Here is a 26135-nt window from a genome sequence, read left to right as displayed (position 1 = left end):
TTATATCTAAAACACTAGCTGTGGTTCCCTGTTATCATCTATTATCTAGTTAGTTTTTAGGTATAATCACAATACCATTGTCACCTGAAAAAAATCAGCAATAATTCCCTAATAACATCAAATGTTGTCTAGGTGTTCAAATTACCTTAAAAGGTTTTTTTAAACAGTTGATTCGTTTGACTAACCATCCAGACAAGAACTATGTATTCTATTAGCTTAATACTTCACTTTTATTCTACAGATTCCCTCACTTCTTTTTGTCTTTCTCTGAGTGACTTGTTTCACTTAGTGTTATGCCATCTAGATCCATCCAAGTTTTTGCAAATGTCAATATTTCATTTTTATGAATAACAGTCCATTACACACACACACACACACACATCCAATTACATCCAATTCTCCTTTATTCATTTATCTGTTGATGGACACTTAGGCTGCTTCCATAATTTGGCTATTGTCAAAATGCTGCAATAAACATAGGGGTGCATGTATCCTTTTGATTAGTGTTTTCATATTTTTTGGGTAAATATCCAGTAGTGTTATTCTGACAGGAGTGAAGTGATATCTCATTATAGTTTTGATTTGTATTTCTCTAATGATGAGTGATGTTTCATGTGTCTGTTGGTTACCTGTAGGTCTTCTTTGGAGACGTATCTGCTTATGTCTTCTGCCTATTTTAAAATTAGATTTTTTTTTGTTTTTTGCGTGTTGAGTTGTATCAGTTCTTTATATATTTTACATACTAACTCCTTGTCAGATATGTCATTTACAAATATCTTTCCCATCCAGTGGTTGTCCTTTTTTTTTATGATAGTCATACACACAGAGAGAGAGAGAGAGAGAGAGAGAGAGAGAGAGGCAGATACATAGGCAGAGGGAGAAGCAGGCTCCATGCACCGGGAGCCTGACGTGGGATTCGATCCCGGGTCTCCAGGATCGCGCCCTGGGCCAAAGGCAGGCGCTAAACCGCTGCACCACCCAGGGATCCCTGTCTTTTTGTTTCATTGATTGCCTCCCTTGCTGTTCAGAGACTTTTTCATTTGATGTAGTACCAAGAAGTTATTTTTGCTTTTGTTTTCCTTGCCTTAGGAGACATATTTAGACATTGCTATGGCCAATTTCAGAAAAATTACTGAGAGTGTTCTCTTTAAGGATTTTTATGGCTTCAGGTCTTATGTTTAGTTCTTTAATCTATCTTGAGTTTATTTTTGTGGATGGCGAAAGAGAGTGGTCTAGTTTCATTCCTTTACAAGTAACTATCCAGTTTTCCTAACACCATTTGTTAAAGAGACTGTCTTTTTCCCATTGCATATTCTTGACTCCTTGTTGAAGATTGCTGACAATATAATTGTGAGCTTATTTCTGGGCTCTCTATTCTGTTCTGTTAATCTATGTGTCTATATTTGTGCCGGAACCACATTGTTTTGATTACTACAGTTTTGTAATACATCTTGAAACCTGGGATTGTGATACCTCCAGTTTTGCTTTTCTTTTTCAAAGTTTCTTTGGCTATTCAGTATTTAGTGTTTCCCTACAAATGTTAGGATTATTTGTTTTAGTTTAGTTCTATGAAAAATGCTATTGATATTTTGATAAGGGTTACATTAAATCAGTAGATTGCTTTGGGTGAGTAGCATAGACATTTTAGCAATATCGGTTCTTCCAATCCATAAGCATGGAATATCTTTCCATTTATTTGTGTCATCTTGAATTTGTTTTATCAGTGTTTTATAGTGGTTAGGGTACAGGCTTCTCACTTCTTTGGTTAAATTTATTCCTTAATATCTTATTGTTTTGGTGGTATTGTATATGGGATTTTTTTTTAATTTCACTTTCTGTGGCTTCATTATTAGTGTATAGGAATGTAGGATATTTCTGTAGATCGATTTTGTGTTCTGTGACTTTACTGAATTCACTTATCAGTTCTAATAGCTTTTTGGTGGAGTCTTTAGGGTTTTCCTCTGTAGTATCATGTCATCTACAAATAGTGAGAGTCATCTTCCTTACCAATTTGGATACTTTTTATTTCTTTGTGTTGCCTAGTTGCTATGGCTAGGATTTCCAGTATTATGTTGAATAAAAATCGTGAGTGGACATCCTTGGCCCCTGTGTTATTAATGGGTCAGTCTGGGACCACTTTGGCCTTGAGTTGAGTCATAACAGATGTTTGCCAGGGCTGTGACTGCACCAAACTGCAGGGTACTCTCCCTATGTTTGTCTCCTGAGAGGCTTTCAGTGGTGGCTGGGGCTCGCAGTCAGACTTGATGTCTATCCCGAGTTGCAGTCAAACATGTGTGTGGTTATCTTCCCTTCTCCCCAGCACAGGAGTCACTTTTGAGTGGTGCTGGCCTCTGATGCGGCTCTTTGCATTATGCCAATCTTGTGGAGCCACTTTGGAGAACTCTTGCTTAGGACAGGTTAGATGCAATAGGGGTCTACAGGAGAGCGTGGGGGCAGGATGTATTGTTAGTGAGCTAGGTGGAGAGTGTTGGCACTACTGATTCCCATAGGTGTCTGTGTATCTGGGCCAGGGGTGGGGGAGAGAAATAGCATGAGCCAGCTCTTTTGTTCCTGGGGAAGTCTCCTAAAGATCCTTTCCCCTCTAGTGAACATTTTGAGATTAGTAAATAAATCTCCTTTTTTTATACTCCAGGTGTTTTTCTAACTGCTGCTTCTATGCTGTATCTCAGTTTGCTCTTTGTTGTGCTGTCTCCTCAAGGGTGGGGATTCAGCTTCAGCTGAGCTCACTGGTATTTAAAGGTCCTGCTGTTTGAGCCAAGCCTCTCTGGTTTTCATAGCTAAATGTTATGGTACTTCATCTTCCCAGTGTGGCTCCCCCCATGCCTGGGATGGGGAGCCTGGGGTGAGGGTCTGCTCTTCTCCATTCTTTGTGCGTGGATTGGCACTTCCTCCCAAGGTATGTCTTGCCATGTCACTTTGGGTCCTAGCCATGTCCCTACAACGAGCTGTGGACAGTTTTTTTCTGCCAGTCTCCAGGTTGTTTTCTGGGTTATTTACACTGATGTGGGTGTTATCTAGATTTATCCATGGGATGAGGTGAGCTTAGTATCTTCCTACTCTGACACCCTCCATGGAAGTTGTTTGGGCATTTATTTATTTATTTATTTATGATAGTCACACACACACAGAGAGAGAGAGAGAGGCAGAGACACAGGCAGAGGGAGAAACAGGCTCCATGCACCGGGAGCCCGACGTGGGATTCGATCCCGGGTCTCCAGGATCGCGCCCGGGCCAAAGGCAGGCGCCAAACCGCTGCGCCACCCAGGGATCCCCTGTTTGGGCATATTTTTAATGATATCAAAATCAACTGGATGAGTAACAGCTAGTGTGTATACTCTCTGATATTTTCCACATGCTGTGCCTAATTTAATGTTATTACCACTCTAGTGATGGACACCAGTTTGGGCCAACATGGTACAGTACTCTACTGTAGATTTCTGCAAGGCTGGGCAACAGTGGCTAGTGAGGATGACCAGTTTTGTTTGTCTTGTCTAATCATTTCAGAGTTTTCTTGTATTGCAGTCTGTACTTTCCACTCTTCATAATGAGTTTGAGCCTAGAGTTGATCTACTCCAGCAACTTTTTCATGTGCTGTGAAGCCACCATCTTCCTGCCTTAGGTATAGGACAGTTTCCAAACAAGAACAGCCACTAAGGTAGTTGAAATTGAGAAAGAGTCCAACAGTCTTTCAATGAATGGTTGTAGCAGCATTAACAATAATATCCTAGATTCATTACTTCACCAAGGGTTTCAAATGGTGATATCTAGTTGTATTATTTAGTTTTAGTTGTACTTCATAAAGAGCACTTTGCTCATTAACTTTTTGGTTACCTCAAGATATAATTCTTACGTTAAAGGCAGAATAAATGTTGGATTTTTCTTCTTCTTTTTTATTTATATAAGTAAACTATATTATTCCTTAACACTTTCCAAAGAAGAGTGTTTTCAAAAATTAAATATTACTATGGAGTCATGGATTTTTAACATGTTTTAATATGGCTCAACCTATTGTAGTTATTATCCTTACCAATGAGCAAGTTATTTCTTGTTGGCCAGTGGGAGCTTCTTCAAAGGCCCCAGTAGTCTTCAATAGTTTCCTTGTTATCTCGTAGGATATATTTTCCAGGCTTATCTTATATATTCTATGTTCTAGACCTGGCATTAGCAATTTCTTAAAGAATGATACTTCTTTTTAATGAGAAAATTATATTTAGAGAACATAATCTGCTACTACTAGGTTAGTCAGTGTGTCTAGCCTTTTAGGCCATCAGAGCCAGAAAAACACTTTTTAAAGAGAGAAATAAAGTATAAATTTATATGGACATGCCCACTTTCAGTTTAAGATTACATACTCTAGTACCTTCTTATAGGTTTCTTATTGAATCTACTAACATAGCTAAGTAGAAATTAATATTTAAGACCATATGCATTGTCTAGCCCTGTTCCAGAGATGATGATGAATAGATCAGTCTGAGTGTGGTAAGTGCTTATGACATTTAAGGCATTTAAAAATAGATGGATGGTAATGAATTTACCATGGGTAATGGTAATGAAATTACCCACTACATTTGTTCCTGTCTCTGGATCTTTCCCTTCTAATACCATGTAATTTACCAGTTGGCAAATATACTTAAGTGCATGATGTTAATGTGTTATGGAATATACTATGTGACATGCATAATCTCATTTGATTATGAGATTTTAAAAACTTCTAAGACCTCTATAGTACATGTATTTTATATTTTAATCTTTGATTTTCTTGTAATTTATTTTGATGTATGGTGTAAGGTAGGGATGTAACTTTTCAAATCATTTCTCAGTTACTTCTGTGCCATGTTCGATGATCATTCATATGATCAATGATTTAAAATACCTTTACCACAGGGGCATCGGGGTAGCTCAGTTGGTTAAGCATCTGACTCTTGGTTTTGGCGCAGGTCATATGATCTCATGGCTTGTGGGTTTACATCAGGCTCCACACTCAATGGAGAGTCTAGTTGAAGATTTCTCCTCCTCTGCCTCTCCTGCAACTTGTGTGTGCACATGCATGCAAGCTCTCTCTCTCAAATAAATAAACAAATCTTTAAAAAATACATTTATCATATACTACATTCTTATACATACCTGAGTCTTTTTCTAAAATGAGCTTTCTCTCTGGTTCTATTATCTTTTCTGTCTATACCTGCACTTATTTAGTTAATGCTCCTTTATGATACATTTTGATATTTGTTAAGAGCCTCACTCTCTTCCTACACCTAACCACACTCATACCATGTTCTTAGTTTTTTTACGTATACAATTAGTTTTCCAGATGAACTTGCAAATCATTTGGCTAAGTTACATTTAAAATATTTTGGAATTTTGATGATTAATAACTTTGAAAATATTATTTGACATAGAAGAAACATAGAGGAAGCTAGAATCATTTGCCAAAAAGAGAAGTCTTTCTTTAATTTTTTAGATTTGAGAATTTTCTGTATTTTTACATCACCCTTACCACAGCATTTCATAAATGTCTTTATGAAATGTCATTAACTTACTCTTTTGAGTGTAGCATTTTTAGCAGTTGATTTTGCTAAATTTCCACAAATCTGACTTAACACTAATCTTGACCTTATGCTTCAATGATTAGAATTAATTGCCTGTCCGAGCAATACATCTAAATGTAGCCATGACTGTGTTCTGACATCAGATGGTCCCATATGTTTCTGTCCTGAAGGCTCAGTGCTTGAGGCAGATGGAAAAACATGTAGTGGTAAGTTTATTTACTTTTTGTTTGTTTGAAAACAAACTTTCTGAGTGACACCTAAAGATTGATCTTTGTTATAATGTAGAAGAGACTTTCCAACATTATACTTGAAAAGATATTGGTGCAGCAGAATAGTATGTAGATTTTTGTCAGGTTTTTATTTGTGTGTTTTTTGCTTTTAGACAGCATAGCTTGGTGGTTATGAGCAAGGGCTTTGGAGTTAGACAGCTCTGAGGTAGCATTCATTACCTGTTACAAGCAGTGTTATTTTGGACTGGTTACTTGCCCTCCCTTAGTTTCATTTTTTTTTCATCTGTAGAAGTTAGTAGACCTGCCTCCTGGATTTGTGGCCAGCATTGAACAAGATGATGGATGTAGAGTCTTTAGTTTATTCCTTGTAGCGAATTAATGCCTCTCTACTTTTATCTTCATAGAGATTTAAGCATATAGAGGGCTGGATATAACTTAAAATTAGCATAAAGTTATGTGTGGCTTTTTTTTTAAATAAAGAAAGCAAAAAAAAAAAAATCACAGGGCCAGAAATATATGTGAGAAAAAAATACATTACTCACTTGCAAGAATTAGACCAGCTGTCAAACTCATCAAAATAAATTTTTTATTCTACTGTCAGTACACTTGTTTTTCAAACTCAGTGATAGTACAGAGGCCAAGGGTTGCTGGGTTGTGAAGGGTTAACATTCAAGACATGGGGTTATAGGAAAATGGCATATGATGACATTTTGCTCCTAGTCTCTGAAAAATAAATTTGATTGCAGCAGTATACAAGATTCTGGAAATGATTTTAAAAATCAACATATACTTAGTTCACTCACTATTTTGATGAAAAATTGTTTTATTTTTGAATGCATCATTAACAAGTGCTTGTTTTTGTAGGCTGTTCATCACCTGATAATGGTGGATGTAGCCAGCTCTGCCTCCCTCTCAGCCCAGTATCCTGGGAATGTGGTTGCTTTCCTGGGTATGACCTACAACTGGACAAACAAAGCTGTGCAGCATCAGGTTAGTGCTGTGGACTTTGAAAGTGTGTCGCTGCAAAAAGATTATGTGAAACATTTTATTTAGAAAAATGGAGAGTTACGTTGCTTTTGGCTTCTGAGTAGAATGTCTGACTTTTTGTTTTTGGAAATAGAAAACAAATAACATTGTAAATATAAATAAGAATCACAAAAATCATGTTTTTGAGGAATGTCTTTAAGTTTACTAGTACTCAGCAAAGATTTGTCATGACATTTAGTATGGCATTCCAGTATATGCGAAAATCACGACCAGAATAGTCTTAAAACACTTTATAGTTTAGAAGTGTTTAATAAATATTTGTTGATTGATTTGATTTTCATCTCTCCAGTGAATGTAACTATCATAATACTTTGACAAAATCTGTCCTTTTTATGTCAAAATTTAATATGTTGCTGAATGCTTGAATAATTTTTTCATCTTCTGATATTACATCTCTTAGTCTTTCAGCAGCCTTGGATTCCTAGATTTATACCAAATTGATGTTATCTCTCCTAGGTTGATTATGCTTGTAATCTGAGATGACATAATGATGAGCCTGAAGAGTTTAATTTAGAGCCCATGACTCTTAACTTCCTAGGGCGTTAGTGAATATAGCATAATCTGAGCTCTGAAAATTATCAGAGGTCTTGTTATTAACCCGAATAATCATGCCTCCCTTTCAGAAGTACCCAGGTCAGAGAATGGTATTTATTTGGACATGAATTTGTATAATCTGCTAATATTAAGATGTTTCTATATGTGTGAAGCAAGGAGATTATGGGACTAAGACTTGCATCATCTAGCTGTGGGGTTAGCTATTTAATGCTGGCTCTTTTTATAAGTAATTTGCATTTTAAAAGCAGGCAGAGGGGAATCCAGTAAAATGGAATTCTGGTAAAATATCGCCTCATAGAAGAAATCTTCTTGACTGTCTTAACCTATACCACATTTGATGGGAAATTAAGAAGGCAAAAACTGTAGAAAGAGGATACAGTGAAAAGGAAAAGTCAGAAGTGCTTATCGGGTTCCAAGGCATATTTTAAATACAGTCATACTTGAATTTGGTTAACAGGACCACAACCATTTTTGCTGTTTGCCAATTCTCAAGATATTCGACACATGCATTTTGATGGAACAGATTATGGAACCCTGCTCAGCCAGCAAATGGGAATGGTTTTTGCCCTTGATCACGACCCTGTGGAAAATAAGGTATGGTATTGTCACTTGAACAGATGTGGCTATGCTTTAAGGGCAGAGTAGAGGATTTTATCCTAACAGATGACCTGAGCTACTTGAAAATCCTGTGCTAAGCTCATAATGAATAGGCATAGAAAAATGTACATACAGACACTGGAGCGTAATTTGGGAAATTTCAAGGACACTCTTATTCTCATAACCTTATCCTAGTCCTTACAGTGATTCAATCATTTTATTGAGAATGTTTGAGCAGGATCTTTATTTTTTAAAGATTTTATTTATTTATTCATGATAGAGAGAGAGAGAAGGAGAGAGAGAGAGGGAGAATGAGAGGCAGAGACACAGGCAGAGGGAGAAGCAGGCTCCATGCAGGGAGCCTGACATGGGACTCGATCCTGGGACTCCAGGATCACACCCTGGGCCAAAGGCAGGTGCTGAACTGCTGAGCCACCAGGGATCCCTGGTTGAGCAGGATCTTAAATTTAGCTTCTCTTTGGAGATGAGTCTGGAAGGCTAGCACAGTGCTGTACACTCAGGAGGACTGCCATAAATAGTTTTTTAGGTATTTGCGGATAGCAGAAGGAGTGAGAGGTTGGTTGGGTTATATTTGTCCTCAGTTAGCATGTACTTAAAACAAGATGTTATGGTGTCTTCTGGAGGTTAATCACATGGTAATTATAAATATACATAGTTATTAGTTAATTAGTTATTACTAGATAGTGCATTAATTTCTAGGATTTTAAACTTTGTATTTTTCTATCTTCCTGCTTTGAAGCAGTCTGGTAAATGGTCAAAAGAGACAGAGTGAAGCAGATTGATTCTGTGTGTAATTGCTATGGATTGATAGCCAAATATAACTATTTTTGCAAATAGAAGTTTCATACTCAAACACTAGCAAAAAAAAAATCCTTCTTTCTTTTCCTTGAACTGAATCTATTGGACTCCATGGAAGAATTGTATTTATAGAAAGAAACAATTAATAGAAAAAAGTCAGTTCAAGATTCATCTATTACCAAACTAATTTTGTTTTGTTTTGTTTTGTTTTCCCTCAACACAGTCAGCATTAGACCCAGAATGAACTTACAGTCATGTGGCTGTTTTTCATTTCCCTGGTTAAGTTCTCTTGCTCTTGCTCATCGAACTGTGGTCCTTGGACTGGCAGCATCAACATCACCTGGAACTTGTTAGAATTGCAGACTCCCAGGCTCTACCTCTGACCCCTGAAGCAGAATCTCCATTTTAACAAGATTTGCAGATGATTCGCATGCACATTTGAGTTTGAGAAGAGCTCTAGCTTAGTGTTTTTTAATAGGAGAAGTACCCATTTTTGTATTATGGAATAAAACCTTTTCTGTTTTATCTACAAAGATGATAATCCACTAGTTAATAAATTTCCATTGTGTGAACATTCTCATCATTTATTATAGGTTTATGTACATATACATACTCAGTTAAAATTCCACCAATGCCATCATTAAGTTGTCAGCTGACCCACAGCTGTTTTTAAAACTCTCACAAAATTCTTGTATCTGTTTGCTAGTCTGCATAGGAGACTTAAAAAAAGAGCTTTGCACCTGCAAGTTAGGTTCTGTTGACCAAGGTGGATTAATTAAAATGAAATTCAATATGGCCAGAGATCAAAGAAACTTTAGCAAATATCTAGACTTTGTCATTTTTACAGTAAAGAAAAATTAAGGTTAATGACTTGGCCAACGCAATTAAACAAAGAAGGGCCCAAACCAGGAGAGGGACCTGTAAGTCCAGGCTTGCAGTGAAGTGTAGTCCGCAGATTGAACAGCAGAAGATACAGCCTGGCTTGTAGCCCCCACTAAACTGCTCATCATAGCTCCCTTTCAGGCTGTAGAACCCATTAGAGTTTAAGTACAATGGCTTTGTTATTGACCAATTATCAAAGATTAATAAATTACCCAGTAGCAATAGAAATGTGTGCTAGGCACAGGGCTACAGGACCACACACACACACACACACACACACACACACACACACACACACACGTGTATATATAACTCCTTTTTAGTTTAATATTATCCGCATTTAACCAATGAGGACACTGAAGGTCTGAGACATGGAGGAACTTGCTTATGTTTACACACATCTGGGAAGCAGCAGAGGTAGAAGGTGGAATCCAATTTGCAACTGTGTCTATCTCCAAAGCCAAGCTCTTAATGATTACACTATATGATCTGAAGATTTAATAACCGTGTTTATATATATTCCACATGAATTTTTAAAAACAAATCTGACAGAAATGCCTATGTTCTTTTTTTGTAGATATACTTTGCCCATACAGCCCTGAAGTGGATAGAGAGAGCTAACATGGACGGTTCCCAGCGAGAAAGGCTTATTGAGGAAGCAGTGGATGTGCCAGAAGGTCTTGCCATAGATTGGATTGACCGTAAATTCTACTGGACAGACAGAGGGTATGCTTCCTCCTTTAGTTTTAAGCCACGTGGGATGGGAGTGATGGCATAGGTAATACCGCTGGCCTCATCCTCTACTTTGAACCCAAGAAAATATTGCTGGGCACTTGGGTGGGACTGGAGGAAAGATGCCCCTAACACTGTCCATTTTCCCTCCACTTTCTCCACACTACCAAGCAGGATGTTCTCTTCTCATCAAGACTGGATCTATATCCAAGGGAGAATGGTGAGGACCAAGAAAGCAACATGTGTTTTTGCACTGTAGGCTGTGGTAATCGGAGAAATGCAAAGACTGTCTGAATACAATCAATTTTTTGATATGGATAAGGCCCTATCCTGGGTAATGGAGATGCAAAGAAGCCTGAGGAGTGTCCATCTTTGCAGTAAGCTCATAGTTTAGCCAGGGAGCTAAGGCACGTGGACCCAGAAAAAAAAAAAAAACAGTACAAATGCTTGTCCTACATATCAGTACAAGAGATATATAAATAAGGCTGGGCATAAATAATTGCTAAATGAAGTGTGTCCACACCCAGAGGGAGCTTTGGAAGAGGTTCCAGGAATCAAGTAGCCCAACCCCCCTCATTTTAGAGACCGGAATTCACCTTCTCTCTCCCTGTGAATGAGCATGAAGGAGGGAGCAAGACTTCACATGGGAGTTGTGAGCAAAGTCCTCACAAGATTGGAGAGATGGTCTACTTTCCCTTATGTGGGAAAGAACAGAACAGAACAACAACTCTGATGTGTCTGCCACCCTGGGGGTAATGCTTTTAGGGCTGTAGGAGGGGCAGTTGCATTTGGTGTATGTATGGCCTGTGTGAGCCCCAGGAGTGGTGGTGGTAGGAGGAGGGTGAAGGAAGGAAGTGGGTGCTCCTATGTGTGCTAATGGGAGCCCTCTCCTTGCTTCCAAGAGAGATAGCTAACCACAGAGTATAGGCAGCTGTCACAAGATAGTGTTTAAATTCTCTGTGCTCTAGCATGTTTTCTCAGAATAACTTAAGCCATAGAGTGTAATGGTAGCCAACTTATGCAACTGAGTTAAAGTAAAAGAAGATGATAGAATTAGGAGTTCACCTAGGAGTTCATCTCTATGAAATTAGCGGTCCCAATTCAGAAGGAGAGGTCCCAGGGAACAGGTTTATATGCTTGGGGGTAGGTTTTCTATGTCCTAGAAACATGGGAAACAAATGGTGTTTTAAAAATGAGCCAACTGTACAGTGGTGTGCAGTTATCAATAACATGGTACTTTTATGTCCAGGGTAAGTATATTTTCATTCATTCATTCATTTTGGTTTACATAAACATACTTTTATTCCTTTATTCTTTGGATATCCATTTATTGAATAACTGAAATGCACTAGACATTGTGCTAATAGCTTTATATCCATAACACTATGAATCCCAAAAAAGGTAAGTTTTCTTATCCCCAATTTAAAGATTAAAAAATTGGGAATTAAAGAGGAAGGTACCTTTCCCAATGGCAAGCAGCCAGCAAAAGGTAGATCTGGAATTTCAGTTGTAGTAATGATAAAAATCATAATAGCAACCTCTTCTGTGTTGAACCTACTTAAAAGGACATTTTAAAATGTCAGCTGTGCATAATAACAGAGCTTGTCCATGGTTGTTCTCCGAAGGGTAAACGTTGATCAGGACAGCAGATGTGAGCCGCTCTTGGTCTCTCTGAGGAGCCAGGTCTCCTCATATTTCCCACATTTGCACAGCACCTTTAATTTTAACAACATTTGATTATGGCCTCATGGTACCTCCAGCAAGGCAATGCCTTCAGAAGCTAGTCACACACCTCCGTGTCCCAGAGAGTCAGACCTCAAATTCCCTAGTTCATTGGCTTCAGTAATAACAAGCCCTTCTAAGTCCTCTTCCCTCTAACAGCAGCTGTTAAAAAGAAAACCTTTAATTTGTCTGGAAATGAGAGGTTTATAGCTTGAAAACCTTGATATTAGCTAGAAATTGGATTTAAATAACTGAGATTCCAAGTTCATGATTTTAGATTATATGGTAACTTTTAACCAGTTAAAAGAGCCAGAGTGGATGCTTACAGTTTATATTGGCTGAGGAAAAGACAGATTCAAATTAACATCTACAATAGGAAGGAAGCTAATTGATAATTCCACTGGCAATACTATTATTTAGCATTGAGGAATCCTGATTCTTAAAGTCAAAAGCCCAGTAAAAGTGAATCAGGAGGGTAAAAACATATGTTTGCTCATGATTGATACCTACCAGGTGGAATAAATCACTCTTTTAGGGTTCCAGATGGACAACTGCTATGCTGGAAACAGGGTGGGTTTTGGAGCATGCCAGTGGCATCCAGGCCAATTAGATCATGGATAAAAAGAGAAAGATGCTCCACTAGATCAAGGGTCATGCTTGAACTCCTATGCACCCAAATATCTGTGCTCGTCTTTGCTTTCTCATTACCGACACTGGAGTTAGGGATTTGTTTTCTGCTGAATCAAATAGACGTGTATTATTGGGTGAACCCCTTGGGGAGCTTTGAAAGTAAATTCCAGCAATCCTACCTAAGACAGCTCCAGATTCAGGAGCTTATGTCACTCTTGATTCTCATCATTTCACTCCTGCTCAAAACAGTAAGAATTCAGAGATGATGTAACAGTGAAACCAGAATTGACAGTTTTATCCCCCCTGGTCACAAGCAAGTGGCCTCAGAATTCCTTCCCTCCCACCAAGGGACAGGCTCAATGACAGTTGTGATTGAGTGAATTTGACACATCGAATTCAAAAATATCTTCCACCCGGCAGTACCTTCCCGATGATCACTTCATCTGGGAATAGAATTATCCTTTAAAAGTGGCACAGGAGTACAAATGGCTTCAAATTATCCACTGCCCTGAGTTGGTGGTTTGTAAAGTGTCCTTGGCCAGCATAAGCCCTGAGCCAATTTTACCTTTGCTTTCTCTCCTTCATAAAAACTATGAGGAGGAATCTATGAAGCCTCTTCCCCACCAGGTGCTTGAAACCACAGTTGGATAAATCACCCAGAGACTTCCTTAGTGCTTAGTAGAATAGGGAAAGGGGAATAGTACTGCCCTGTGTTTCTGGGAAGGCCCACAAGAACAAGGGCTAGGCCCTTCCGGATGTTTGTTGAATGAATTAAAAATAACCATACTTTCTAGTTTGCTAGGGAAGCAGGCTGAGCAGACACCACATGGTAGGGAGGGGAGGTTCTTCTTCTCCCCTCAGCCTGTGGTCCTACCTGCTTCTGGATGCTGCTTGGAATCCCAGGTTAGTATACAGGGTGAGAGTGTGCTGGACTAAAGCATCTGCCCTGGGTCTGCCACTTGCGTTGTTAACATTCTCTATACTAGAATTCCCTCTCCTCCTGCCAAACTCTAAGCTCTATAAGGACAAAGACAGGGTTTTGTTTACTATCGTCTCCAATGCTGAGGCCAATCTCCGACACACAGTAGGTGCTCAGTTAATATTTATTTGATAATGAAGGTCAGTCTAACAAATAAATAGAAAAACCAGAAAACAAGGATTTTCTCCTCTGCCAGAACCCAAAGGGTTATTATTTTTTTAATGTAAAGATGAGCAAATAATAATTTTAGTACTCCCATTTGTCTTAGAATTATGTGGAAGAAAATTAAGTCAACATAAATCTCCCTTCTGCTGTCCTCATGCTGGCTGTCTCTTGGCTCTTTGAGGCCTACTCTCTCTCTTTCCTCTGATCTGTGACCAGGAAGTACAGCCCCCCCTCTGGCTTTCACTGGGTTCAGCAGGAGCTGGGATGTTGTGAAGAAAAAGGGTTGGTGGTATTTACGCTCCTGACTTTGTCCCTGCCAGACCCCTGACACAGTCCCCTCTTACCTTATCCTTTCACTGTGTATTTTAGTTGTGTGGGATAAATATTGGGATGCTGATTGAAAGACTGTGTTAAAAAAAATAGAATTTGTGAATGTATGTCCTGATGTGTGTGTGTGTGTGTGTGTGTGTGTGTACACATGTGATGGTCCTGACTTGTGTTGAGAGTATATGTGTGTGCACACATGTGGTGGAGGTGGGTTTAGAGTGCCTCTTTGTGCATTTCACTAAGTAACAGGGAAAAAGGAGTATTTTTGTTTAAAAAGTTGATATTTAAAGTTGATATAACAAGCTCCTTTATATTGCATGCATTTTAGAAAATCTCTTATTGAAGGGAGTGATTTAAATGGAAAACATCGTGAGATAATCATCAAGGAGGACATCTCTCAGCCACGAGGAATTGCTGTTCATCCAATGGCCAAGTAAGTTTTGTGAAAATAAGGCACTTGCTGATAGAGGTCATGAGACAGTTCATGTTTGATATACTAGTGTTCAAAATTTTTCTTAAGATCTCAGGTGTTCAGTGGAATCAGAAATCAAGAGAATCCATGAGATTAGTTCAAACTTTCAGAAATGATATAACTAGCATGACTTCCCCATCCATTTATGTCTTTTGACTTTCTATTCTTACATAAACATTTTGTTATTCAGATAACCTTCCTTTTAAGCAAATTTAATTTTTTAAAAAAGAAGTGGGCTATAGATGCAAACCCATGAAACTACTTCCTTTAAAAATCTATATTATTGCTTTCCTGAGCAAAGTATGGTATTTAGATTGTATGGTTTATGAATTATATTTAGAAAAATCATAGGATGAGTTCTAATGATAGGTCATTCCTAGATTTAGACAACTGGAAAACGAAATCACGAAAGATTAGAGGACTGTGTTGTTAATTGTGAATTAGTAACATAATTGTTGACAAACATTGGTTCAGGTTTAGAGAATTAAGTAGAATAATGAATTCCTTCCTAGTTGTTAAAAAACAAGGGTTAAAAACTAACCCTATTTAATTTATAATGGGAATTTTATGAGGGTGATGGGATATAATATATTGGTAGTAATTGGTAATTGATTTGGAGCCAGCCACGTGATTTAAAAAGTGAGAATGTAACCATCTCTAAACAAACTAGGATAAAAGATAACGAACCATATTGACCTCAAAAAATGTGCCTCAGCATCTGATTTATGGAACTTAAAATCGACCAAATTAACTGAGTACATTGTATGAAACTAGATAACAGATAAATATGCTATTTCCTTTATGCTGTAATTTTACATATATAGTAAGTTTTACATATGCATAGCAAAGGAACAGGCTAATAAGATTTTATTGCCTTCTGCAGCATGAAACACTAATTTAAGAATATGCTCTTGAACACACTTTCACTTGGTAATATAGTACAATTTTTCAAACTAATAATTTCTTCTTTATCCAATGATCTGAGCTTTAATTCAGCATTACCTGTCCAAGATGCTCTACATAAAAAGATAATTTTTGCTATTGAGAATTATTTGTCTGATGTACACTGTTATACTTTCTATATTCCTTGGTGTACTACTTCAGTTTATTCTAAAATGATTTTACATTGATGTTTTCAGTGTTGAAAGAATGGAAGAATTTTTGCATGCAATTTTATTTGTTGTATGCTTTCTTGATTAAAGGAGATTATTCTGGACTGATATGGGGATTAATCCACGAATTGAAAGTTCTTCCCTTCAAGGCATTGGCCGACTGGTTATAGCTAGTTCTGGTCTGGTCTGGCCCAGTGGAATAACGATTGATTACGTAACTGACAAATTGTACTGGTGTGATACCAAGCTGTCTGTGATTGAGATGGCCAATCTGGATGGTTCAAAACGCCAAAGACTTGCCCAGAACGATGTAGGTGAGACTTTGGGATGGGTGATTTCTTCATCTTGACCTGAGTGTTGATGCATGTTAAATAAAAAGTGTGTTTAGACACACACACACACACACACACACACACACGCACACACACATACACTCACCTGTGAGAGAGATATGGAGACAGACTTCTTTGGGAATGTCTGAGCTACAAAGATTACCTTCACATTGGAATACTGGGTAAAACATTGTGATGAATAATCATTTCTTTTTGCCAAGATTTCCCAAAATCAGAATGAAAATATTAAAAATTTACGACTTCTCTAGGAATAAGAACTTGGTTCAGTTGTTGTCATTTCTTATGTTTTAGGCAAAGATTAATAAATATAGTTTTCTTTCCTATTATATTTTCAGATTTTTCATGGGATTTCATGTATGTTCATAAATATATTTAAAATGCTATAGTCTATGCTAAGTGTTAACAGAGAAATACTGGGGGATCCCTAGGTGGCTCAACGGTTTAACGCCTGCCTTGGGCCCAGGGCGTGATCCTGGAGATCTGAGATTGAATCCCACATCCGGCTCCCTGCATGGAGCCTGCCTCTCCCTCTGCTTCTCTCTCTCTATGTCTCTCATGAATAAATAAATAAAATCTTTAAAAAGAGAGAGAGAGAGAAATACTAGGGGTGCCTGGGTGCCTCAGTCAGTTAAGTGTACAACTATTGGTTCAGCTCAGGTCATCATCTGTGGGTCAGGAAGTGAGCTCCCTGTGGGGCTCCCTGCTCAGCGAGAAGTCAGCTTCCCTTCTGCCCCTCCCCTCATTCCTTCCCCGTGTGCACGCACGCATGCTCTCACTTTCATAAATAAATAAATCCTTTAAAAAGACAGAGAGTGAAATACTGAATGTACCAGAAGCCGTTGCATGTTCTTGAGCAGGAAATGTGTATGATAAGACTGGCACCTCACTGTAACCCTTAGTAACAGTATAAGGGTTGGATTGAAATCTGGAGAGAAGGAAATTAGTCAGGAGACTCCAACAGTTGTCCAGTCAACAGTTGATGAAAGCCTGAGATAGAACATTGCCATTTCAAAGTGGAATGGAGGATTAGAGTATTAAAAAGAATTACTATGAACGAAAAATTTAGAGGATTTGGTCATAGATTAAATATCAGCAGGAGAGCCAGAAAGATGTTGAAGATGCTTCTGAGATTCAGAAACTGGTTGGTTGAGAAGATACAAAAATATAGTCTATCTCTTTTATGAAGAAGCTAATAATCTGCATAAGATATTTATTTTTGTCATTCTTTTTGGCTTAGAAGATATGAATTTCTAGATTTGTATTATACATTAAATAGGTCATGATAAGTAAAACTGAAAATTTTGCATACTTCCAAGTTTCCTTGAAAATTAAAAGTATACTTTACAATAAATCATAAGCCCATCTAAGATCATAGACTTTATTCACCCATGCACTTAACAGATATTTATTGAATCATTTTAGGAAGTAGCGATACAGTAGAGAGTAAAATAAAACGGTTCCTGTGAAGTCCTGGAGCCTGGGATGTGGGGACATATATTATTAAAAAAATACATCACCCAAATAAATGGGAAATTATAGCTTCGCTATATGGAGGTATAAAGGGATTTGAATTATCCAAATCAGAATGTAAAGATACCATATGCTAAACCAAAAAGCATAGCAAATGCTTAGTGAATAATTTCTATGGTGCTATAATATGTGACTAATACAACTTCCTATTAAAAGCAGTTATCAAATATTTGATATGAAAATATCTAAGTGACCATTTCCATCATTACAGTGCCATCTACTGGCATAAATGTGGTGGCTTCTCAGCTGCTAACTCAGAATTTTTAATGTAAAGATTTAAGGATTAAACTAACATTTTTTATTTACTTATTTATTTTAAAGATTTTTATTTATTTATTTGAGAGACAGAGCATGGGGGGTCAGAGGGAAGAGGGTGAAGCCGACTTCCCACTGGGCAGGGAGCCCAATGTGGGGCTCAATCCCAGGACCCTGAGATCATGACCTGAGCTGAAGGCAGATGCTTATTGGACTGAGCTACCAAGACAGTTTTCATATGGTCTCACTCATGTGTGGAATCTAAGAAACAAAACAGAGGATCATAGCGAAAGAGAGGGAAAAATAAAACAAGACAAAATCAGAGAGGGAGACAAACCATAAGAGACTCTTAATCATAGGAAAGAAATTGAGGGTCACTGGAGGGGACAGGATGGGGGGACGGGGTAACTGGATGATGAACTTTAAAGAGGGCACATGATGTAATGAGCCGTGGGTGTTATATAAGACTTATGAATCACTGACCTCTACCTCTGAAACCAATAATACATTATATGTTAATGAATTGAATTGAAATAAAATTAAATAATATATTACATTAAAATTTAATTTTGCAAGGGAGGTGAAATAAAGACATAAACTCACAGAATAAAAATTTAAAGAGAAAAAATTGGATTCATTCATTCATTTTTTTTGAGAGAGAGAGTGTGCGTGGGGGTGATGAGGAGAGGCAGAGGGCAGAGGGAGAGAGAGAATCTTAAGAAGGCTTCATGCCCATTGTGGAGTCTGATGCAGGGCTCAATCTCATGACCCTGAGATCAAGCCTGAGCCAAAATCAAGGGATGGATGCTTGACTGATTAAGCCACCCGGGTGCCCCTGAAGAAACTCATTTTTCATTTAACATTCAACTGTGGCTCTACTATTTAAAAACATAAAGAAAATTATGTCTAGTGTGAGGATTTGTTGAAAAACTCTCACTAATTCTCATCAAGTATACTTCAAAATTAAAAATGAGAAAAACAAAAAATTTTTTAAAGGTTTTTAAAAACCATAGCTAATTCTGACACATGCTACAACATGGCTACAACATGTGTGAACCCTAGGGACATTATGGTGAGTGAAATAAGCCAATCATAAAAGACAAATACATATGATTCTATCTACCGGAAGTATCTAGATTAGTCACAGTCATAGGAAGAAAAAATACAGTGATATTTGCCAGTTACTAAAAGGAGTGAGAAATGGAAGTTGTGGTTTAATGGATATACGGTTTCAGTTTTGCAAATAAAAAAGTTCTGGAAATGGGCTACACAACAAAGTGAAGATACTTAACAATACTGAAATGCACACTGGGGTTAAGATGATACATTTTATGTTAAATCTTTTTTTGCCTTAGCAAAACAAAAAACAAAAAACAAACACCTCACAGCTGTATAAAAAAATTTTCCTTGCTGCATTTATTGCTTGAGTTAGGGACAAAAGGCTAGAGACTAAAACGCATCTTAATGGCCCTGGTCAATAATGATGATTGGAGACTCATTGTCCCCAGGATAAGTAATTTTGAGTTTGCTGCCAAAAGAGGGAGACATTCATTCTAATCTACTAAATCCATTGCTCATTTGCTAAACAAACAAACAAACAAACAAACAAACAAACAAAAAACAACAACAACAAAAAACACAACAGCAACAAAAAAAAACTGGCTTGGGAAATGTGACTGGACATGATTAAAGCTTCCAAATTTGGGACTCTGCAGCTTTAGCCTCTAACCACTTGAGATAGTGTATTACAGCATTTCCCTGCTTACTATAAATACCTAAATATCTTATCAGGGCAGTTCCAGGGGCATGGAGAAGTGGTTAGTTGAGGTGGGGTCGGAAGAGCCACTTAGGGGTTGATAAAAGCCATGAAAATGGAGGCAAGAGATAATAGATACTTTTAAACAGCTTGGCTAAGAAGGAAGGAAAAAGACAAAAAGAAGCTAGAGGAGCCAAGAAGATGAGGATATTAATGAGCTAAGGGAAGGAAGCTAGCAGAATGAAGAGAATGAAGGTGTAAAAGAGAAGGGTAATGGACAGAACCAGGTGTGAGAGGAGACAGGAAGAATGAGCCCAGGAAGACAGGCCAATGGACTAATACCAGATAACGGGAGAGATGGGAAAGGAGGCGGGGATCCAGTGCAGGGATCCAATGCAGGGAGATGTGTTGCCGCAGATGGGAATTTAAGGAGACACTATTACTCAATTCTTTCAAATTGTTAAAGATCCTTGCAACAACCAGTGAACTTAGTCTATCACTTATTGTTGCTGCTCAAAAGGCAAGAATCCTAATGCAAAGAGAGATAAAATAACTTACTGAAGCTTAGCCTATAGTGACCAAGTCACCAAACATGGAAACATTGTCACCCTGGCCTCCCCCTCCTTGACATTCTGTCAATAGCCCACATTCCCCCACTCTGCGGATGCTGTGTGTCAACGCTGGGACCTCCTACCACCAGGCTCCCATTCTAAGACGAGGTTCCCTCAACCTGTGGGTTCTCCGTGATGCAGGTGGAGGTAGCGGCAAGTATCTTGCTTAGCAGCTATGTGAAAGGAATGCTGCAGTGTAGGAATCGTGGGAGCATGTTGCAAGCCTTGTTCTTTTAAAAATATTCATGGCAAAGACAAGATGTGTGTAATGGATTGAAACTGCTTCCAGGTCACCCATTTGCTATGGCCGTGTTTGAGGATCACGTGTGGTTCTCTGATTGGACTATGCCATCAATAATAAGGGTGGACAAGAGGACTGGCAAAAACAGGGTACGTCTCCGAGGCAGCATGCTGAAGCCTTCATCACTGGTTGTAGTTCATCCATTGGCAAAACCAGGTACACTGGCCATGTCACACAGTCTTTCTTAGGCTGGCATCTATAACCATTTTAATTGTTTGATGTGAGAGGCGGAGGGGGGTATTGCAATTCTCATTAATTTGGGTAGATGTTAAGATTTCCTGAGACTGGGTTGGGTCTAAACTAAGACAATCTGGTAGTGAATTTGGGCTTTGTCTCCCCATTCTCATGTTTACTTCTCCTGACCAGCTCTACTTAATTGTTCCTTTTCACAGACTCCTGGGTTAAAGGCACTGAGGGTGGGGATGGGGCGGGGCACAGTTTAGACACCTGAGGCGAAAGCTTCTATCTATTCTGGGGCCTTTTCCTAGCCCTTGAGACTGCCAGGGAGTGAGCATCCTCCAGTGTCCTCTAATAACCTCCTTCTGAATTGCTCTTTGTTGGTTTGACTAGATTATGAGTCAGGAAATAGGGATTATATCTGCCTAAAAAGCTTCTTGAACAAAAGTACTGGCTATATTCAATAAATACTCATAAGGTAATAACATTCTGAACTTACCCAAGAACTGGCTCTGTTTGGAACTCTCCTGAAATAGTTCTTGATATAGGCTCCATTTAGATACACCAAGTTTCTCTCCCCAAAAGCTATAATGCTGTGGTTTGTACCAATGGCACTTTTTCAATCTCCAAGCCCATCTGTGAATGTACCTCTTTTCCCCCACAAGGAGCACAGCCCTGCTTATATCAAAATGGAGGCTGTGAACATATTTGCAAAGAGAGGTTTGGAACTGCTCAATGTTCGTGTCGTGAAGGTTTTGTGAAAGCCCCAGATGGGAAAATGTGTCTGGCTCTGAATGGCCATCAGATACCTGCAGGTAAGATGATAAATTATATGGCTAAATTATCTTACTTTGGCTCAGGAATATAGTTCTCCATCAATCCTTGTGCTATTGCTGATTTTCAGTATTTTGTATTATTAAAAGATTTCCTGCTTCAGAGCGCCTGGGTGGCTTAGTTAGTTCTGCATCTGACTCTTGATTTCAACTCAGGTCATGATCTCAGGGTTGTGAGATCGAGCCCTACCCTGGGCTCTGCTGTGGACATGGAGCCTGCTTAAAGATTCCATCTTTTCCTCTGCCTCTGCACCTCCTCCCCTCCAAAAAAAAAAAAAAACCCAGCTTCCCTGCTTTTAGGGATGCCAAGTCTTTTTGTTTTGTTTGTTTGTTTTCTCTGATGAATTTGGTCTCCTTTTTAAAGACTAAATTCAATTGACCTCCTCTAGTAAAATGAACAAATGATAATATTCAACATGTTAGGTTCCAGTCCTTTGGCCCCCCACTTACAATGGAGTGGCCCAAACTTGGAAAAATAAATGCCAGCATTTTACCACCTCAGATAAAGATCAGAGACATTTTGTTTAGATGTTTTATGGCCTCAATTTTAGAGGTGATCACATAGGATCCTCCTATCACATAACTGTTTTTTTTTTCATAACTGGTTTTAATGTGAAAAGCAAAGTCCTTTGTAGTAAATAACTTTAGGATAGTAAATAAGTGTAGGGAATGTAGCCTGAGAAGGCTTGTGGTCCATGTTTAAAGAACTAAATATGACTTTGAGGAAGAGGATGGAAAAGGAAATCAAATGTGATGTGTAACCAGTAGTGCTGATTTGCTTACCTTGAATGTGCATGCAAGCAATTGGAGGTCTTTGAATTCATCCTTGATAATTTCATACCAAAGAGAATTTAAATTGTATTAAAAATGTTTTTTAAACTCATTTATCTAGTAGGCATGGTATAAATTAGGTAGTAGATTAATAGCAAACAAATGGATTGATTATCTATGGACCAGAATTGGTTATTTTGGATTTTCAGAATTTTCTATCAATTGTAGCTTTAGAACAACAGTTCTCAATATTTTGGGTTTTAGGACCCATTTACACTCTTTTTTTTTTTTAAGATTTATTTATCTTCGAGAGTGTGTGTGTGTGAGAGAGAGAGAGAGAGAGAGAGAGAGAAAGAGAGAGGACGTGAGAGAGGGAGGAGCAGAGGGAGAATCCGCAAGTGGGCTTCCCACTGAGCACAGAGCCTGACACAGGGCTTGACCCCACAACCCTGGGGTCATAACCTGAACCTAGATCAAGAGTTGGACACTTAACCAACTGAGCCATGTAGGTGCCCCGAGGACCCCTTTTCATTCTTAAACATGATCGAAAACCCCAAAGAACTGTTAAAGTGGGTCATATCTATCAATAATATTAGAAATTAAAGCTAAAACTTTTAAACATGTATATATTAAAATCATAATAATATTCCATATGTATAAGCATAACATATTTTTAGGGAAATAAATAACTATTTTCTAAAACAAAAACATGTAGTGAGAATAATGGCACTGTTTTATGGTATAACTTTAATATCTGGCTTAATATAGGGCAGCTGGATTCTCATGTCTGCTTCTATGTTAAATCTGTTGCTGTGTTGTTTTGCTTGAAGGATATGAAGAAAATCTGACCTCACACAGACATGGATTTGGAAAAGGGAGGACTGATAATTTAATAGCCTTTTTAGATGATACTATGCCAGAACTGGACGGGTCATAGTTTCTTAAGCCGTAGCTGCAGTGCAGAATCTGAAGCCACATCAATAAACTTTTGTCACCGACTACATTAAAATCCAGTGGTCTATTTTGTACTTTGAGTGGCTCTTTTACTAGTGCATAATTTTGTGGCATCATGTTGGTCATTTGAACATACGGATTGGCTGAGTTGCACATATCTTCCAAGTGTGACACGCATACAAATCACATTTATTAATTATTACCGTCAATTCATTAGACAAGTCTTTGAGTTTGGGGATTTTCATCAAGGTCATGGTGGTGGCAAAAATTTTTCAGAATTTTATTTTTACTTGAAAGTTGAAATTTTATCATTGGCAATAAGTACTGCCAATTGTTTTTCTTGAACAACAGACTCACTTTATTTTCGAAAAAAATGCTTGCCAAATTTCCAAGTGTTTATGACATACTTAGTCTTTCAAGTAAAAATTATGTCTAATGAGAAAAGAGGCTAGTTTCAGTTTGCAGCTCGGAGTACACACGTGCTTTTCCCCCCGACAACCAGACGGCCATCGTAACTTCAGAATGTGCACAGATATACTTCCCACTTCATTGCATAGAATATTAAAAAGCCAAGTATGCCATGGTTGAGAACTTTAAAAAATTAATAATTCTTACTACTTCATCATGGTTCTTCTTAAGTGAAACTAGAGTGTGTGTGTGTGTGTGTGTGTGTGAATGTGTACATTGAAGAATGTGATTATTAGTTGAGTTTGGTGCCATTGCCTTAATTCATGCTAAGGCACCAACAGTTTTACCTAATGTCTAATTTCACATGTACTTACATTTTGTGAAAATAATTTTGACCTTATGAATTCTGTAATGGGAACCCGGGGGTCCATTGACCACACTTTCAGAACACACTTAATGTTTTAGAGGATCCAATTTTCCCATGTACTGGGGATTTGCATAGGTCCCATACCTATGTTAAATTATGGCTTGTTTACACCTTTCCATATTTCTAAATACAGGTAAAATTAAGTTAAAATAAGTATCAAAAGCAGCCTAAGGAAGAAGGAGTATAAATGGAAGGCAGGTTGGGGAGATTATTTTACTAATTTGTCCTTAGTAATTGTGGCTGTTGACTGTGAGCTGATTATGTGCATAAGAATTTTGTTATTCTACTCTTAAGTGGTTTTGCCAATACCTAAAAGAGTCCTGTTCTTTTGCCCACTGGCTCCCCCAACCCTCAACCAAGTGCACTGAGTGAAGCTGGGAGGGTGTGGGAGAGCAGGCAAGGTTTTCTAAGTCACCAAGACACTGCTAGTTTCTCTGAATGTTCTTACTGTAAGAGTAAGTCTGAACTTACAGCCAACAAACAGCTATAATGTAAATTAAATCAAAACTTCTTGAATCATATAAAGTAAATTAACTGTATCTTCTGTATCTTTTGACCTTCAGTAGGTAGTGAAGCAGATCTAAGTAATCACGTAACGCCAGGGGATGTCTTACCCAGGAGTAAAGGATTTGAAGATAACATTACAGAATCTCAGCATATGCTAGTGGCCGAAATCATGGTGTCAGGTATGAATAAGGAATTCTCCAATATAGGTTTGGTTCCAACAATTTCCATCTTACCAATCAGAATTTTGACTTAGCTCTCTAACTTTGGCAAAATCTACACAAAACTACTGATGCCAAACTTTGGACTCAAACTTTGGTCCTTCTTCTTTTCTGAATCACGTGCCCAAGAAAGATGGCCCCATATGAGACTGGACATGAACTTTACTCATTCAGAATCTTTGAATGGAAACTTCTTTGAAGAAATCTAACTTGGAAACAAAGGTGAAAAAATTAGACCGGACAGATTTGACTGAGTCCATCCCCATCCATACCTAGTAATTTTGATATATAGCCCATTTAGCTATACTTGCATTAGTGTGAAAAGTAGATAGTAACTGGGAAGCAATATAGGTTGGTTGCCTCAGCTTCTCCAAGTTTACAAACAGCAAATGTTAGAATTATTCTCTTCTATATTGCACATTTATCACCAAAATGCTAAATAATTTGTTCAGTATATAACAACTTGAGGTAGCCTAATTCTTGTATACTCTATATTCACTCATGAGGTCAGTGGTTTTCAAAGTGGGCTTCACTCAGCCCTGGAACTTCTGCAAACCTCACCCCTTCATTCTGCTCTCTACCCTTGTAATCAGTGCTGCTCTACATTGACACATTTTATTTACTTATATTTCTGACTAAGATTTTATTTTAACAAAGTGTCTGTGTCTAAAAATAAGTTTGAAAGCTCCCCTTTAAGACCTTAGATACATTTAAAATGCTCATCCAACTTTAGTGGTCTGCAGACTGTTTTGTCTGTGTACAAGACCTTGGAGACTTCTCACCTCTCCCTGTAAGAACTTATTAGTACAGGGATGCCTGGGCAGCTCAGTTGCTTTAGCATTCCACTCTTGATTTTGGCCTGGGTCATGATATCAAGGTTGTGAGATAGAGCCCTGCATCAGGCTCCTCACCTAGTGGAGCCTGCTTACTCTCTCTCCCTTCCTTTGCCTCTTCCCTCTTCCTCTCTCTCTTAAAAAAAAAAAAAACAAATTTATTGGTATGATTTTTTATAAAATATCAGCACAGAGGTGGATATTTTTGGTAATAATAATTTTTATGGAGCTTTAGAGTTACCAGGTATTATACCCTCTAATTGGATTCTTTTTTTTTTTTTTTTTAAGATTTCTTTATTCATTTGAAAGAGGGAGTTGGGCAGGGAGAGGCAGAGGGAGAGGGAGAGGAGAGAGAACCTCAA

General features: G+C 38.1%; 1 protein-coding gene across 3 annotated transcripts in view; it reads left to right on the top strand.

Annotated features, from left to right (window-relative positions):
- The window catches only part of EGF (epidermal growth factor), a 93910-nt gene that overhangs the window by 44498 nt on the left and 23277 nt on the right, over positions 1-26135 (top strand). For 2 of the 3 annotated variants that reach the window (XM_072755482.1, XM_026017613.2), the window contains exons 8-16: positions 5654-5776; positions 6665-6790; positions 7860-7996; positions 10278-10426; positions 14584-14688; positions 15930-16153; positions 20634-20801; positions 21488-21637; positions 24779-24901. In XM_072755482.1, the coding sequence (XP_072611583.1) occupies positions 5654-5776; positions 6665-6790; positions 7860-7996; positions 10278-10426; positions 14584-14688; positions 15930-16153; positions 20634-20801; positions 21488-21637; positions 24779-24901 (1305 nt within the window). The remainder of the gene's footprint in view (positions 1-5653; positions 5777-6664; positions 6791-7859; positions 7997-10277; positions 10427-14583; positions 14689-15929; positions 16154-20633; positions 20802-21487; positions 21638-24778; positions 24902-26135) is intronic. The other variant, XM_026017614.2, reaches the window with a different exon arrangement.

This window comes from Vulpes vulpes, chromosome 4 (assembly GCF_048418805.1).
Source record: "Vulpes vulpes isolate BD-2025 chromosome 4, VulVul3, whole genome shotgun sequence".
Classification (NCBI taxonomy): Eukaryota; Metazoa; Chordata; class Mammalia; order Carnivora; family Canidae; genus Vulpes; species Vulpes vulpes.
Note: the sequence above shows the minus strand (reverse complement) of the source record. Positions and strands in the feature narration are given on the sequence as shown.